Genomic DNA, 13,189 nt, shown 5'->3' on the forward strand with positions numbered 1-13,189 from the left:
GTGTAGCCAGCCCTGGCAAACACGCACTTCTTATATCAACGTCGCAAGTGAGTTTCTTTGATCAAGATACGCTGAGACACTTTATAATGACAGAGACTAGAACCACCCTAGACAGAGGAAGTAATGAATAAGCATCCTATCCACGAGGTGGGTCTTCACAAGGTTCCTCGTGTCGGGAAGTTCTTATAAGAAGCACAGAGTTCTCGTTGTGTCGCGATCCACCACAGCATCACGTCCGTATGTGTGTGTATATGTTTGACTCCCAAGCCCGACACACGTAGCTGCCCAGCACACAGGCTCCTCACAGACCACCACCCACAACACCTACTTGACTCTAATGCTTTTAAATGTCTTGTTTCTCCCTCCACTTGAGTAGGTTCCTCAGTACTGACTGATAGAAGCAAGTATTGCTGGCTTCACTAGTGAACTCTCTTCATTGATCCTGCCTTTGAAATTTCCTTTTCCTTTCCACATTTGTATAATCTGTTTTGGTTCTTACTGGTTATTGGCAACCTGTACGTTCACATAACTAGCACCAACCGTACTTGAACTTCTCCGTATGTTATCACCGTCACCACACGGTTCACTGACTCCTTTATCCACCAGCGCAGCTTCTGCGTACAGTCCCCTCACATCTCTCTTACACTTATATACCTCCACCATGGTAACACACACGGCACCCGCACCCTCCCTCACCCTACCGCAGCTTACATTGATTATTTTTCCATTCATTACGTCGTAGCTGTTGTCTGTCTTTAGGTTGATGGACGGTTATCATTATCCAGCAGCCAGTCAGCCAAATTCGTAAACTTAGTCACTGATATATTCAATACCTTCAGCTCTTCACTCCCACTGGTACAAGAAGTACAGTTGAAACAAGGAACTCCCTTGCAACGGGTCCTGAAAACATGTGAAACGTTCACATAAAACTGTGGCCCAGTTACAGACCAAACAATTATACGTATATTTTTTTTTTCCAGAGGGGCGTCATATGCATGTAGAATATCTTCATTTTACTATATAGTTTATTGTACCTTTCTATTCACTATTTTACAACCAAAGGTTGTAGAAAAAGTTTTATATTGCTGACCTCTCGCGTATTCACATGTTCCTATTCTCTTCTGGTAGGCTATTATGAACTCATATCTCTGTACTATTTTCTTCTTTATAACTCTTATCGTTCATCTTTGTGAATGACTGTCAACTGAATGAGAGGCGTAACCTGTGTGAGGCACAGGCAGCCGCGGCAAAAGCCTCTGTCCAGCAGTTGATCAAACCTCGTGAGCAGGAGGAAGGTATGAGCCTTGAGAATGATGGTATGACACGCATGTCACCTATCCCTTAAACGTAAGGTGTTTAAAGGCTGTCAAACCCGACGGTCAAAGGCTGTTATACTCGAGGGTACCTTAAGGGTAAGGGTTACGATCTCATACTCAAGGGCTGCACCTTTGTACTCCGAGGGCTGTACCCTCCTGTTCATAGGGTTAATTTGATATCCAACAATCATGATCTCTCGTGGGATTTCAAACAGATTCACCCTCTGATGCACTCGGAGCTCCTCGTTATTGACAGGCTACGGCTATTGTGTGTGAGGAAGTACTTTTGTGTGGTGTATACCGTCAGCTAATGCTGATGACATCGGTCCATATTCCGAGTCTGAATTAATCTGTATTATGTTTAAGGTACGGGTTCTACTATTTATTCTACAAATTCTATAGAATCGTAAATATTACATCATTTACTCAACAAGTTTTGTGGATTCATATATGCCTGTCAGTTTGACTGGTTGCGTGGAGTTATACACCTCATGACTATTATTAAAGTTCCATGGAATTTGAGCGAAGACTAGAGTTATGAATCTGCCCTTGATAAAATAACCAGTTCTATGGAATTATTCACTTGTCATTAACCGTCTGGTTGTATGTTTGTGGAACTATACTTTTTTATTGTTTCTTTAGGCTTGGGGGATTATACATGTTTTTAATCACTACACTAGCTCTGTGAAATTATGGATTCGTCTTAATTATCATGAAATTGTAAAGCATTAGCATGAGTTTTGTGCAATATACATGTGCCAGGTCATTTTACAACTTGTGTATAAATATTCACCTTTCTTTAATTTTTCTAGAAGTTCTGTGGAATCGTACAATCCTCTTTAATGATCTAAAAGGATTGTGGAATTACCTTCTGGTTCTATATTCGTCTTACAGGTTCTTTGCAACCATTGGTCGCTATATGGGCTGCTGGAGATGATGTTTCATGTAAGCGACAGGACGTCCAGGAAAGGACAGCTCGGCCACCTCTGCACCAGAGACTTCCTGCCCGTGGAGGTACATCTGTGGACTCAAACTCAACCAGCAGTCTGTTGATCAGCTAGGTCGTCTTCGCCGACGGCTGATCAGCCCGGCTGTTGGACAACACACACATCCCATAGGTTTTATGGCACTTGTCTGGTTTCTCGTCTCTTAGATTGGGAAACTATTCTTCTTGTGTAGCTGGGAGTGTTTGGAGAAGAGTATTCGTGCGGCTAGAATGTGTGTGAGAAAGACAGCAGCCAGAATTTCGAAGTAAGGCAACGTGTGCAACAAAATTGCTTCCCCTAAAGACTGCACGTGGATTCAGAATGCTTGGAAAAGACTGACAGCAGCATATGCAATGGCTAAGAATTTCCTTGCAGCCAGAATGACTGGAGTAGACTGCACATGCAACTGGAATGTATGGGTGAGGATGCTCAAGCAGCCAGAATATTTGTATAACACTTCATTGCAGCCAGAGTGCTTTGCGTGGTATTCAAGTGCATCCACCTCGCTTCACGATGTTCTTGCACGTGCTAGTCTGGTCATTATACAAGCTGTGTTTAATAGTGTCAGATGTACTTGGACGACTATTCTTTTGGTATATTTGAGTTATTACGATGATACTATGTTAATTGTCCTGTTCCCATGTTTTTATCAGGGTTGGTAAATTGTACCACAGTCAGCTTCACTTTTGCCTGTTGATTAATTTCTTGCGTGCTCAAGAATTTCAAAATTAGGCATATGTCTTCTGGACGTGTTTGAAGCATTATTGACAGTTTCAACTGCTGTAGTAGTGACAGCCTCAGCCATTATTGTATCAGCTTCAGCTCCTATTGCACCTACAGCTGCAGCTGCTACAGCATTAGAAATTTCAGCTACGTCCATGTCCTTAGGTCCAGTCTGAGTACAAGCAATGGAAGCTGTACTGGCACAAGTAGTGTCCTGCAGATGATATATTACCCAGATTAAGAGACAATACTGTAGATTACAGGCCATTCTTAGAAGACCTGTGACGCTGGTGGACTTCGAAAGGGTGTCATGAATTGGCCGCCAGTTGGTTTGAGAGACACTCGCTCAACCCTTGGCGTGTTGAACATCTACTTAGTGCCGTAGTGGACGTGAGGTTTGTTGGCTACTTGAGCTCTAGAAAGCCTATCAGGTTATGCCACCCACCATAAATCGTGAGCACGTTCCCCAGAGGTGCAAGGTAATTCCATGACCATACACGCTTTTACTGCATGTATGGCTCCTTCGCTGGGGAGAGTCTGTATGTGTGATGTGAGGTGTCTGTGTCTAGTGGGTGTTCTCGGGATACCATTATTACCATAGGTTGGGTTATGTGTTCCTGGTGTGCCATTAGTGGCACAGGTCGGGTATGTGTTCTCAGATAGCAATCTTGGCATGTATAAATTAGATGGACTCATAACTATGATAAAAAGAATTGACAAAACGTATTCCATAACTTTACCCTTGCTTTATAAGGTCACATTTCTTACCTGAACTTTGCATGGCCTTCACCTTATCAGGTCACGCACCTTATATGTTCCATAAATACCTAGATTTTCCATGTGGCTGCCAGTATATACAAATAAAACAATAGTTTATCCTTTCGACGGATAGTAATATAAGTCCAGCCACTGTTTCATCATACATTGCGAAATAAAAAAGGAATTGAAGGATCATAAAACACAAATCTTTTTTATATCAAACACTTTGTATTTCATGGGATAAGTTGCTAATAAAAATACACTTTGTACAATTGAAAAACTACCTCGGTTCCTCAGCGTGTACAAGACCGTCTTGTCTGGGGTCTGTAACAGTATATTTCTGCTGACTTACAATTGGCAAATATTGTATTATTTTTTTATTTTTTTTTCGTTCATGTAATCGTTCGTTTGTTGTATTTGGCGAGTATATCACACACACAGAATGTCATCACTCGCTCGATTTATTATTTTTTTCCCCTTTCTTGGTTAACAGTGATGTGATGTGAGAAATGGCGAAAAAACAGTCAATATACAAATTAACGCAGTTGTCAATCTTATTCACATAATAATTCATATTTACATATTCTGTCCTGTACACTAGGTTTAAGGTGGTGCACAAGAGTACTATACAAATAGAGGGTCTTTATTACATCATTAAGAGGGAGAGGATGAAGACCCGCTACAGATTTATATACAACCACCAAAACATTGAAAATGGAAAATCATAAGAATAATTAATAATAATAATAATAATAATAATAATAATAATAATAATAGGAAAAAGTCCTTTAACACTATGTACAGAGGAAAGATAAAGAGGCAAACTTGAGAGCCGTGTCCACAAGCGGTACCCCAAGGTGATGTACTGACCAGCAAAGCCTCCTTCTTTCAACCCCAAGGTTGTCGTCCATCAATTATTTTTTCTCTCGTTAAATTACACCAGTTATAATAACCAACAAACATGATCAATAAGCCTTCCAATGTAAGCACGGAAAGTCTTATTTGCAGGAAGGGGGAGCTAGTCAAAGTCACCACACTGGCGGAACGCTTGTGACCTTCGGCTCTAAGTGATCGTCTTGACTAGGTAGCTGCCTTGAATTAATGTCTAAGGCTTTTTTAATTTTTTTTTTCCCAAGTGCTTTTAAATCACAATGAAAATTTCCAGAGTGGGCTGGACACGATGGAGAAATACAGGATTGGGTGTTGTTCTGGTACGTTTCTACATCAAAATATCAAATGAAATACATAAAAGCTGTGGCATAACATAATCCCAATATAATACACTTCGTTAGATTAAAGAGATGCAAACAAAATTTCCCTATAATTATATATATATATATATATATATATATATATATATATATATATATATATATATATAAAACAAAAGTTGCATCTGCCATATTAAGGAGAAAATAATATATAAACAGAAAAACATGTGTACGAAAATGGATAAATTCTACAACACCGAAAACCATAAGTCACACATCATGTTGTTGTTGTTCACGATTCGTCTGGACGACGGCAGAGTAAAAACCACTCGAGTAAAGGAACAAGAGAACGGACGGACGCATTTCCCCCGTCGCGCTAACATTTACAGCTGTTTACAAACGTTCTTCAAGAGCCTGTTCGCAAACCCAGATGAATTAGCGGTGTGTTTGTGGACTAGATGACTGCCTCTGCTTTAGAGAACAGGCTTCCCTATTTCTTTTTTCCTTTTTTTTTGAACTGAGAGGAAGAGTAGGGGGGGAGGAGGGAAGAAAAAATGAGAGCGAGAGACATGAGACAAAGAGAGAGAGAGTTACTATGACGGTTGTTTAGCAGGTTTGCAAACGCTCTAAATGTTCGCGTGACGTCCAACTGCAAGGCTGAAAAAAAAAAAAAAAACAAATGCGTCTGTTTCTCGAGGAGGGAGACCACAACGGCAGATCATCTACATCTGACGTCAACCTTAAGACACTATGACAAACCTGCTAGCAAGTTTGCAGGTGTCGTGGAATTGACGTTAGAACCTCGAACCTAACCCCTGCAAGATTCCCCCTCCCCTCTTTTCCGACTCGTATTTTACTCGTAGATTTTTTCCCCTCTCGTAATTCAGACAAGAGTTGGAAGGTTAAGATCTCGCGGTATGTGGTGATGATGTAATGGAAGAAGTGGAGTTTTTCTTTTCTTTATACAACCAATGAAGAGGAGAAAAAAAAAATCTAAAAGATATATATGTAAAAAAAAAAAAAAGGGGGGGGGAAACAAAATGCATTATATGAGGAGGAGGGGGGTGTGACAATATATATATATATAGATGAAAAAAAAATCAGGTGATTATTACAAAAAGAAAAAAAAGTTTTGTGACCGGGTGCATGTCAACAATAAGAAACAATGCACACGACTTTATTAATCGTGATAGGAGGGGGTTGGGGGGGGGGGATTGGGAGAGGGGAGGTGGGTGGGTGGGTGGGTGGGTGGTGGTGGGGCAGTTGATCAAGACGTTGTGACTCAAGCAGTTGATCATCACAGAAGCCATGACTCTTGAGGGGCAGATCTCCTACCACACTAGTGACAGTAGGAGGAGACTGGCCCTCTCAGCCACAGCTTATTGCAGAGTCACGTATATATATTTTTTTTTTTTTTTGTGCACAATGGTGACAGCTCAGTTCGACCGGACGACGGGCCTTTTGAAACTTACATTTCGTGTGAAATATAGAGAGAATAAGCCCAACGTAAATAAGGAAACTAATTCTTCGCACTTCCTTTTGTCTTTCCTAACTTTTAGTAGTATATAATGATTCCAAGTTAACGAAAGTAATATATCCTTATATTATTAATCATTAATGGAAAACAAAAGACGCAGAGGAAATCCTCAACACTTTTCTTGCCTTTTTTTTGGTTTTGATTTTTTTTTTTCAGACCGAGAGTCTTCCGTTCGAAAACTTTTAAATTCTTTAAAAGCACACTAACCATCCTTGCTGGCGTAATTATCAATTTGAACCGTGCGTTAAAAAAAAAAAAAAAAACTAAATTTGTATTCTTTTGATAAGTAAACTGGTTGTCCTTACTGGCAAGATTCAACAACGGAAAAATAAATGAAATAAACGGTCCTAATTTCTTTTTTTTTTTTCTTGAGAGTAAATTATCCTCAACAAAAGCAGTTATCAGGCTGGCAAGCCGTACATGAAAAAAAAAAAGAAAAAAAAATCGCGTCATTGATAATGTTACCCAAATTTTTCCATGAAACTATTGTAATACGAAATCAAACGACAGTTATACAAGTTATTATTGTAGAAATAAAAACAAACATTTGGAATGACTGAAGTAAATATTGTGAACAGCGATATGGGAGGCGTGTGTGTGTGTGTGTGTGTGTGTGTGTGTGTGTGTGTTGGTGCTTGGGAGGAAGGGAAGGGGTTGGTTGAGGGGAGGGGGAAAGGATGACCAGTCGACCAGATCGCAGACACCGGGTGGATTTCCCAGAATTAAGATAATAAAACTGTAAACAAAAGACGAAAATCTTCCAATAGCATTAACAACTCAAAAAGTCTTTCGAAACACAAATTTTCTTTTTATCATCAAAAAAACAAACAAATTTTAACTGAATACATTTCATGCTAATCTAATTCAAAATGTTACAGGAAAATGAGTAAAGGTACAATCCTGAGGTCGCCAGTGTGAGGAAAGTCATCCCGGAATCCACGAGCTGTCCTGAAGGTCACATTCATTGTACTCTTTCAGGAAGACGCGGCGACGTTGCCGGCTAGTTTGCTACGGGTCCTAACTGCTAGGAGCTCCTAGTTAGATAAACAGAAAAATCCAGGAACTGCTAGAAGATACTGACCAAAAAGTTCCAGTAAGTGCCAGAAGCTCCTGAGAAGATGAAAGTGGTTCAAGTAACTGCTAAAAGCTCCCACGGACAGTCAAATGGTTCCAATGACAGCTAAAGCCTTCCAGAAACAATCAAGTGGTTCCAGTGACTGCTGGAAGCTCCCAGGGGCAGTCATATGGTTCCAGTAACTATTGGAAGCTCCTTTAGACAGTCCAGTGGTTCCAATAACTGCTGGAGGCTCCAGGGGCAGTCGCGTAACTCTAGTGACTGCCAAAAACTCCCAAGGACAGTCAAGTGGTTCCAGTAACTCTGCTAAAAGCTCCTAGTAACACACATAACTCATGTGACTGCCAGAACCTCCCAGTAACATACAAATGGTTCCAGTAGCTACTAACAGTTTCTTGTGGTAAACAATTTACTTTAGTGTCTGCTTGAAGCTTCTAACAACAAAGAATTCCAGTTGCTGTTAGAAGCTCCTGACAAAACAGATGGTTCCAGGCAACTGCTACAAGCTTCTGGTTACATACAAACGGTTCCAGTGACTTCTAGGCCTTGACAAAGTTACAGTAATTGCTAGAAGCTCCTGATAACAAAGAAATGGCTCTAATACCTGTCAGGAGCACCTAGCAACATATAAAATTGTTTCCAGTAACTGCTAGGAGCTCCTTGCAAAAGACAAGTGTTCCAGCATCTGAAAAGAGCATCTTGCCGCAGACAGGCGGTTCCAGTACCTGCTTGGAGCTCTTAGTAGTTACAGGATCCCAATGACAGCTAGGAATTCCAATAACAGCTAGGAGATCCTATTAACTGCTATGAGGAAGTAACGCAGCTGGTAGAGTTCATAACTGCTAAACAAATGGACAAACTGAAGTAGTTGCAACTCTGCATCATCGCGTAATATCCAGGTTTTATTTTTCCAGATCCAACCTAACAAGCTAGACGAAAACCCACTTCATCTGATCGGCTAAGATGGGCTGAATAACGAGGAGATCCACTCCAGAGACTAACATGTATACAATCGTGCCAAAGTGTATCAAACAAAAATGAGCCTTAGAATACAACGTGGCTATACTGGAATTTGTTCTCTGGTTCTAATCACTCAAATAATTTATAAACATTATATAGCCAAAGGAATATATTGTAAAACACCTACAAAATACTCCTTATTGCTCTAATTCACATAACTCTTAAGTGGCATCAATAACCATTGAATAGCATCTAAATTCCACAGATTTCTAGAAATGGCTAGATGCTGTCTAGAAATCTTAATGGCCTTAAGAATTATTCTGTGGTACCGGTACCTATTAACTCTCAAAAACGGCATCCAGAACCTTTATATATATGGGTGTCTAGAAACCGATGGAGGATCCTGGTATATCACAAAACTCATTCCTTTAGTACAAAATATTCAACAATCATCCAGTCAAAGGAACATGTTACAAATACAATCACGACCCTCCATCAAGTACCGATACATATATTATTATCCACACACAACATTCCCGTCTATTTCACACAAGATATATCCAAACTTTAAATACATCCATCAAATCAACCACCAGTTTATGGCTTATAAAACACAATTATGAACAGTTACAAGGATAGACAGGGTTAAGGGGAATGGGAGCAAGCGAATGATATAATCACTATTGGGGACACTGGGAGGCTTTTCTTCATGCAAAACTTGTCAGTTTTTGTAACAACAGCTTGAGGTGTTACCACACAGCACTGAGTAGGTCAGATAGAGAGAAATAAAGTTACAAAAGCACATGAGTGGCTCTCAGGGGTCAAAAACTGTGAATGTTCAATTAGAAAATCACATATGTGGCATACGCAATATATATATATATATATATATATATATATATATATATATATATATATATTACTTATACAGCCAGCTTTTGACGTGAAAACACCAAGCCATTTTCAGAGCTTAACTAACACAGTATTAAGAATTTTGCCCTATGACACTAAGAGACATGAGTGAGATAACGCTGAGATTTGCGTGAGAGGGATTACCAGAATGTGACGTCATTTATGGTGCAATTTCCAAAATATCAACGCGGCGAAACTGCACCTTAAGGAAGTTCTCTCTCGAGACTTGCTAATAATCCCAATCACGTGGATAATGGTGATGCGCCGTACCTGCTGATTTTTCATTTACTTACTTAGGAAAGACAGAGGGTATATGTGTAATGTAATGTGTGTATCCGACGATCGGCAGTCTATGGTGACCCGAACGCCGAGGCCCGAGGCGATGGAAGGCGTCTACCCGCACTTGGTCCCGTCTGACACTCTCTGATTGGCCAACAACCCGACCAATGAATGAAGTACCCGGCCGATGCGCTCACTCTTGCTAACCAATCGCAGAGAACGACCCAGTTTTAGTGTCCCCTTCCATGCTTCGCGCCTTACAGCGCGGATCTTTGCATTAATACTAGTACAAAATTCCTTTACTATATATATTCATATATATGTTTATATAGATATATATGAAACCGGGTGGTTTAGTGGGTGGAACCTGTTTTGGAGAGCGCTGGGACGATGACAGTGCCATAGGAACCTCAATTTAACAACCTGATCCGTTTTGCCATTGACCGATTCTTGCAAAAAATGAATCTCGAAGCTTGCAATCAGCCTCTAGTTACTGTGACTCTCCAAGCCTGGCCACGTGACTGACAGAGCATGACAGCAACTGCTCACCCGTCTGAGGGATCCACAGTCAAAACGGATAATCTGAATAAGTTAGAAGGAGCCACCTACAGCTTCCACTGCCGTTTGGACTTACACGCTAATGTAAACAACAGCTCTTTCTTGCCCAGGCCCTTGAGATGTGTACTGCATGAATTGTGTACAAACGTTTCAGACTAAATGCCCATTGCGATGCGTTGTGGAAAACGTTGTCGATCAATTAACATACGTTTTTTGAGATAACCTGAACATACAGACTAGAGACAGGGGGTGGGGGTTGTGGACCTAATTCTTCAGAGGTAATTATTTCATTCATTGTGGACTTAAGGAGCATTACACTAAGGCTCTAAAATGGCGTTTACATTTTTTTTTTTCACCCTTATTTGTTATGGCTGGACTTGCCCAAGCAATATAACGGGGGATTTGAAACACTGTTGATGGTCGACAATCCCACTGTCACTACTTGAGTAAAAAAATAAAAAATAACAATTAAAAATCATTTCAAATATACACTTTTACTGACAGGATGATCATTGAAGACCACTAAATGCACAAAGGTATTTCATAGTTTTCTTTGGGAAACGCATTTTCACACAGGAAACCATCCTTCTTCAGCATCTCTAACTCAATTAATGGCAATGGTACTGGCACCGCCTCCTGTTCCATTGTTCTTTTTGCTATGGGTAGTTGGCTATCGAGGTTCATGGGTTTTGGCTTTAGGAAAATGCTCCAAGTGTTATGGTAAAAAATGGTGACACGAAATGATGTTTTACAGTCACTATGGTGATGGGATGACAGCTTAACAGAACAGCTCATACAAGGAAATGCACTTAATGTCCTCTGGGAGCGGGGTGTTGCACAGGTGAAGAGCTCAATGTCTGTCTTCATTACCTAATCACCTGCGAAACTGGCACTTGCAACACTATTGTGGCATTAGTTTATATAGTTCTTTGTTATGACTAAAACTCAAATACGGTGAAGTCAATCCATCATATATATCATGATTCCTATGAGTAATATATGTATAACATAAAGAATGACACAGCGAATCATGACGGACATCACTACTCTAGCACACGCGTTGCTTCACTCAACACCACATTCGTCGCCAACTTCAGAGTAATGTTAAGTGTTGACTCCTGCACTAGCAAAACACCAAAGGGGTTGGGGGAGGGTCACAGCTACTTGGGAACCCAGCTGCCCGGAAATCACTTCCAGGGGCTCAGCCTATTCAGCAGCGTGTGTGCAGTCTTGCCCCAGTCGGTAGCTATCAAGGACTCAGCCCAATCTCCAGCTACCATAAGTCTCTTTCAGTTCAACAGTTGATGATGCCGATATCAACCCAACAATCATTGCTAACGCCAATATCACTCAGCATGTCCGAGACGTCGGAGAACTCGAAATGAGATCCTGATGATGTGGAGACCGCGTCGAAGTCGAGATCAGAGTTAATTTCGTCAACTTCCACCTTGAAGTCGGAGGGTATCTGAAGCAAGTCCGTCAGAGAGTCGAGATCGGCCAGCGTTGACTCCGGTGGAGGTTCCTGCTTGATATCCAGAGGCTCCATCTTGATAGGCGGGGGATCGGCAGCACGAAATCCCGATAGGGAGGTGGGAGGAGAAGGTCGAGGCGCAAACACTTCGTCACGCACCGCATGACGTTTCCGGTTATACATCAGGAGATCCTCCTTCTCATCATCCTCATCCTCGTTTTTGACACTCTCGTCATCAGTGGAAGAGATGGTGGTGGATGACACAACATTTTCTGGTCGGAGTGAGGTAAGGCCAGGGGCGCTTTCAATGGTGTAAAGGCCATAAAGGAGGGGTTCCTTGCCTGGAGAAGGGCTGGTGGAAGCGGCACGGCTACTACTCCGGCTTGAGGACGTGGTAGTGGTGGTTACGTGGTTGTCGTAGAGAGAGGCACTCTCAGGGGAGGCCGGCATCTCGTGTGGTGTGGCGGGGACTTCGGCTGGCGAGGTGCACTGCGCGATGGGCACGTACATAGTGTTCCGGATAGAGTCCTTGAACTTTTTGTCGATTTTGAGCTTGAGTTTGAGCTTGTTGTGGTTGATTGTTGAGATGCCGGTGGTAAGCTGAGCCCTTGAGGGGTCTGCTGTCAATTTGACACCCTTAATGGCATTACTGTTGGTGCTGTTCTTATCCTTGGCCTTGGAAACTCGCCCCTTCTCCACTGTCTTCCCTGCATTACTGGACTTTGTCTTCTTGCGGGGCCGGTATTTATAGTCCGGATATTCTTGCATATGCAGCAGACGCAGTCGCTCCGCCTCCTGGATATACGGCTGCCGCTGGTTTTCTGTCAGGTTCTTCCATCGCTTTCCCAGCTGCTTGGAGATCTCAGCGTTGTGCATATCAGGGGCAAACTTGACGATCTCGCGGCGTTCCATCTGCGACCAAACCATGAAGGCGTTCATCGGCCGCTTCACATGGTTTGGGTTGTGCTTCTTCGTCTGGAAAGAAGGAAGAGCAACGTTAATCTCACTACTCACATGAATCTTGTAAGATAATGCAAATATTACAGTAACACAAGACACCAAATTATCATTACTAAACTATATCTATCTATCCTATCTATCTATCTATCTATATATATATATATATATATATATATATATATATATATATATATATATATATATATATATATAATGCAGAATATATCTAACTTTATGCACGATGTAGTTTCTCCATCCCCCCAAAACCCATCCAACCCAAGACAGGTAACGGAACACTCGCTTCACAGCCACGCTACATGGCTTTGACCCCAAATGCAAAAACCACAATGAGGTACCACACCCTGTCTAAAAAGAGCAAACATGAGTCATGACAGAGATCAATACAGAGCATGGAACGTGGGCATAAAAGAAATAGAAAATG

At 41.4% G+C, this 13,189-nt stretch overlaps 1 protein-coding gene and 1 long non-coding RNA gene across 4 annotated transcripts in view; one reads left to right on the forward strand and one right to left on the reverse strand.

The window, feature by feature from the left end:
- The window catches only part of LOC139752794 (uncharacterized), a 246,247-nt gene extending 239,447 nt beyond the window's left edge, over positions 1-6,800 (forward strand). Inside the window, exon 3 of the long non-coding RNA XR_011713588.1 lies at positions 2,211-6,800. This is a non-coding gene — a long non-coding RNA (uncharacterized lncRNA). The remainder of the gene's footprint in view (positions 1-2,210) is intronic.
- Positions 6,801-10,794: 3,994 nt separating this feature from the next.
- Positions 10,795-13,189, reverse strand: part of LOC139752793 (uncharacterized) — a 361,216-nt gene continuing 358,821 nt past the window's right edge. For all 3 annotated transcript variants that reach the window (XM_071668710.1, XM_071668707.1, XM_071668709.1), the window contains one exon: positions 10,795-12,762. In XM_071668710.1, coding sequence (XP_071524811.1) covers positions 11,611-12,726 — 1,116 coding nt within the window. In that variant the 5' untranslated portion in view covers positions 12,727-12,762 and the 3' untranslated portion in view covers positions 10,795-11,610. The remainder of the gene's footprint in view (positions 12,763-13,189) is intronic.

Source organism: Panulirus ornatus, chromosome 13 (assembly GCF_036320965.1).
Source record: "Panulirus ornatus isolate Po-2019 chromosome 13, ASM3632096v1, whole genome shotgun sequence".
In the NCBI taxonomy this organism is placed as follows: domain Eukaryota; kingdom Metazoa; phylum Arthropoda; class Malacostraca; order Decapoda; family Palinuridae; genus Panulirus; species Panulirus ornatus.